Below are 4,712 nucleotides of genomic sequence, written 5' to 3' on the forward strand. Positions count from 1 at the left end.
CTTAACGTGGTTTATATAGCATCATTCAGACTTCGTCGGCCATTTCTATCTTAAGTGGGTATTACGGGACCACGGGTCAACAAAAAGAATGAGAAAGTTGTTGATACCGGTAATTTGGGCCAACAATAAGAATGAGATTACTTGGGGAATGAGCTTGTAACTCCTCATGAAGTTCGCTCAAGAGGTCGATGATCGAGACTCTTTGATCTGTAAGACAACAAACAATGAAGGGAACTTAACAACTAGAAATAAAGGGGCTTAAGGGAGAGGAGGAGCTCTGGTATGTTTAATACTTGAAAAATAGAACGTCCTTACCTTGTGGGCAGGGGCTTTTGAATAGAAGTTATTTACAGAGTTCGTGTTGTGTTCGGAATGTCCAGTCATATGCCGCATGGACAAAAGTATGTGGAGGAAGACAACTTCTCCTTGGAATCCGGTTTCATAATTATTATCTTGGTTTCGTCTTGATGGGTACCAATTGACTCCATTTTGACTGTTCGTGTCCGATCGGGTAAAAATAGGGTACAACAAAAGCTATAAACTATTTGTAGACAATGGATGAGTTTAGTAATACTATAACTTATAAAATAATTGTTGGCTATAGAAATAATTAACTGTGAAGAAAATTAGTTAAACGTTTGGTAAATTTTATTTTTAAAAGTGCTGTGAGTTTAAAACAGTCATATATGTTTGGTAAATTTTACTGTTAAATTGGTATAAGAATATAAATGATTAAATGAGACATAATATTAAAATAAAATTAATTTAAACATGTAATAACATACGGTACTAAATACTCCTTAATTGGTCTCTATATTTTGGAGGATATAGAAACCAAATTAACCTTTTTTTTTCCATAAACCAAATTAACTCCAAAAGTGTGTGGGTATATTTTGGTCTTTATATTTTGGGCACCCATACACCCCAAAATGCGTCTTGACAATTAAGGTGTGGATCACCCCTTATAAACCCAGCATCTCTCTCATGTTTTACTGATACAGAATTCGCCTAGGGTATTATGTACACCCCCTTTTAAGGACTCAATGTCCTCATTGAGTTTTGCCCCATTATCGCTCAAGAGGACACGTAGAGCCACTTTAATACCATCTGTTATGAGCTAACCTAAAGCTGCTAAGATATTGTATATTTTAGGTAGGGGTGGGCATTTAGTTCGGTTCAGTCTGAACCAAACTGAACCGAACCGTATTATGACAATTTAGTTCGGTTTGGTTTGGAGAATAAAACTAAATGCTTCAGAAATTCTGAACCATTTGGTTTTTTATTTGGTTCGGTTCAAAACCGAACCAAATGATTCAAGAAAAAATTAAAATTAAAAAATAGTTCAGAATTTGTCCTTTTTTATTTGTATTTGTCAGTTAATATATGTGACTATATATGTCATAGCATACACTTAATTTAATTGTTAATGTTTTGCTAATGACTTACTTTAACTTTGATATGTCATATTACCAAACCAAATGGTTCAAGAAAAAATTAAAATAAAAATTAAAAAATGGTTCAGAATTTATCCTTTTTTATTTGTATTTGTCAGTTAATATATGTGACTATAAATGTCATAGCATACACTTAATTTAATTTAATTTAATTGTTAATGTTTTGCTAATGGCTTACTTTAACTTTGAGAGATAATGTAAGAATTGTGAATGTAGAAGGTAAAGGATGAAAAAGTGGTGATTGGAATAGTACTCGTTGGTGATGAAAGTTTAAAGTTTATTTTCTAATGTGTAGTGAATTTCTAGATTATTGTTGAACTTTATTATGTTAATTAATTATTGTAAGATTTTATTATGTTGGTTATTATTTATGGATTTTTAGATTATTGTTAAAATTTATTATGTTAATTTACTATTATTAGATTTTATTATGTTGTTTATTGTTTGTCAATTTATAGATTCAAGATTATTGTCGTATTAATAGTGAATTATTATTATATAATTTTTATTAAATAATGAATGTATAGGATAAAACCAAACAAAACCAAACTGAACCGAACCAAATTAATTTGATTCGGTTCAGTTTGGTTCTATAATTTGGTTTGTATTTGGTTCACAAATTCATAAACCATTTGGTTTTAGTTTGGTTCGGTTCTAGGGCTGAACCGAACCAAACTAAATAGTGCCCACCCCTAGTTTTAGGCCTTGACAATGCCCACATGGTTTTATTTCTAGGGCGCTCATACACCCCAAAACTTATCTTGCCAATTAAGGTGTAGATTACCTCTTATAAATCCAGCATCTCTCTCGTGCTTTGTTGATGTGTGATTTACTTAGTTTGTTACATACAACACAAATTTAGATATATACAATAATATATATATGCAAGAAATACTAGTTTTGTAAATCTTGGCATAACTTAAAAACCAATTAAATGATATAACCGCGTCGTGATTCGGAAGAACTTTGTTTAATGATGGTTTTAGTTGAGATTTTATTTGCTTATAATTTTTCTAAGCTAGAGTTTACATAAAGTAAAATGAAGATAGACAAACAAAAAACAAAGGACTGAAGGAGGAATAAGTATGTTCAATAGTGCAAAAGAAATTCTAGAAAGAGATCGAGAAGATAAATTATATTGTGATGCGATCTTCAAAAAAAAGAAATTTTCATTTAATTTTATTTTCATGTTATCTTTATCTCGTTTGAGTTATTATTGTAATTTATATTGCTAAGTAAAAGTAGTTGTTGTGTTTACACAATTCTAAAGAATATGGGGTCTATTGTGCTCCTAATCTTTAAATCCAAGTTTTGTAAGCTAGTATTTGAACTAGCATCAATGCAAAGGCGGATCTATGCGTGGGCTAGACCGGGCTGTAGCCCGGTCTAGTCTAGAAAAAATCATTTATATCTCTTATATTTTTATTAATTTATTAAAATAATATAATTTTTATTTTTTTTCATATGTGTCCTTAATTCATTACCCTTATGATTTCATCAATTTATTATAATAATAGAGTATTTATTTTATATTCAAATATGTCCCTAACTCAATTATCCTTATGTTTTCATCAATTTCATATAACCATAGAGTTTTTATTTTATTTTCAAATATGTCCCTAATTCAAGTATATTATTTTCAATTGAAATTAGTGACTTATTTTATAAAATGATTAAACTATATATTTATTGAATAGATTGTAAATATTAGGGAGCTAAAATTTTATTACTGCTTTAATTTATTTTAAAAAATTCTAATTGAAAAAAAAGTGTGTCAACATAATATAACATCATCAATGGTATTAAAAAAAAACTTATAAAAACAACATCTAGTAACAATTATCAACATTTTCATAAATTTTTTATATGAATTTTTAGACTTTATTTTTTAGTTCCATTAACTAGGAGGACAAGTTAAAAAACAAAATTTGAATATTTTAAGGAGCTTTTGATAGAAGGATTATCAACATCTAGTTCTTTAAAAAGAGTTAGAGCACCTGATAAAGAAATAACTGCATCTAAGTACCTTTTTGCTGAATTGAATTTAGTTTATTATTAATTTTGTAACTAATAATACTTTTATAATTTGAATGGATGAATAAATTTTAATTGTTTAATTTATTAAGCTTGGTAATTTAGTACTTGATTTCAAACATAAAAGTTTTACTTTTAATTTTTAATTGATTGTAATTACATATATTAATCTATTTTAGTTTAGAATTCTTAATTGATTTCTTAATCCTTATATAATTACAAGTTATTATAGGTTGTAATGTCAGATTTCATAATTGAAAAATAGTGTTTTGATATTTAAATTATTTTTTGTTTTATACTCTTTTTTTATAATTATTTTTGTTTATAGTACATATTTATGCGGGATAGAGTTCTTAGTATTCCTCTTATTTAATATACTTTTGTAATCATGAGGAGGTGATAAGAAAGTTCGATAAAAGTCTATGGGTGTGTGTGTCAGAAACTTTTGAATAGTTCAAGGTTGCCAAAGCAATGGTCGAAGCTTTGGATGGTCATGAATCTCATTTAGGTGAATTCCAATCTCTTCTTAGACATATTTATGAATCCATTGCAGGGAAGAGCTTTCTTCTTGTCTTAGATGACGTGTGGGATGGAAATTACGTGAAATGGGAACCATTCTACCATTGTCTAAAGAATGGTCTCCAAGGAAGTAAAATTTTAGTTACCACACGTAAAGAGTCAGTTGCGTGCATGATGGGATCTTTAGATATTATCTCCATCAAAGAATTGGCTGAAGAGGAATGTTGGTTATTATTTAATAGGATAGCATTTCATGGTCGGGCCATTGAAGAATGTGAAAAATTAGAGCAAATCGGGCAACAAATTGCAAGCAGATGCAAAGGTTTGCCTCTTGCAGCAAAGGTAATAGGGAGTCTCATGCGTTCCAAAAAAATCGAAGAAGAGTGGTGTAGAATCTTAAATAATGATTTGTGGAAAATCGAAGAGATTGAGAAAGGTGTTCTATCTCCTCTGTTGTTGAGTTATAATGATTTGCCGTCCAGAGTGAAAAGGTGTTTTTCATATTCTGCTGTCTTTCCAAAGGACTTCAATATAATGAAAGAGAAACTAATTAGCATGTGGATGGCTCAAGGTTACTTTAGTGCAGAACAAGATGAAGAGATGGACATAATTGGTGAAGAGTATTTTAACATCTTAGCCACTCGCTCTTTCTTTCAAGAGTTTAAGAGAGATCATGATAATCTTATTGTAGCGTGCAAGATGCAT

General features: G+C 29.6%; 1 protein-coding gene across 1 annotated transcript; it reads left to right on the forward strand.

Annotated features, from left to right (window-relative positions):
• Positions 1–3,959: 3,959 nt before the first annotated feature.
• LOC112101546 (putative disease resistance protein RGA3) lies at positions 3,960–4,694 on the forward strand (the record flags this gene model as incomplete). The annotated part of the gene is made up of 1 exon (XM_024192205.1): positions 3,960–4,694. A coding segment is annotated over exon 1 (735 nt), but the record flags the coding sequence as incomplete, so codon positions are not given.
• Between the last annotated feature and the right edge of the window lie 18 nt (positions 4,695–4,712).

The sequence above is a fragment of the Citrus clementina genome, unplaced genomic scaffold (genome assembly GCF_000493195.1).
Source record: "Citrus clementina cultivar Clemenules unplaced genomic scaffold, Citrus_clementina_v1.0 scaffold_110, whole genome shotgun sequence".
Taxonomy (NCBI): Eukaryota; Viridiplantae; Streptophyta; class Magnoliopsida; order Sapindales; family Rutaceae; genus Citrus; species Citrus x clementina.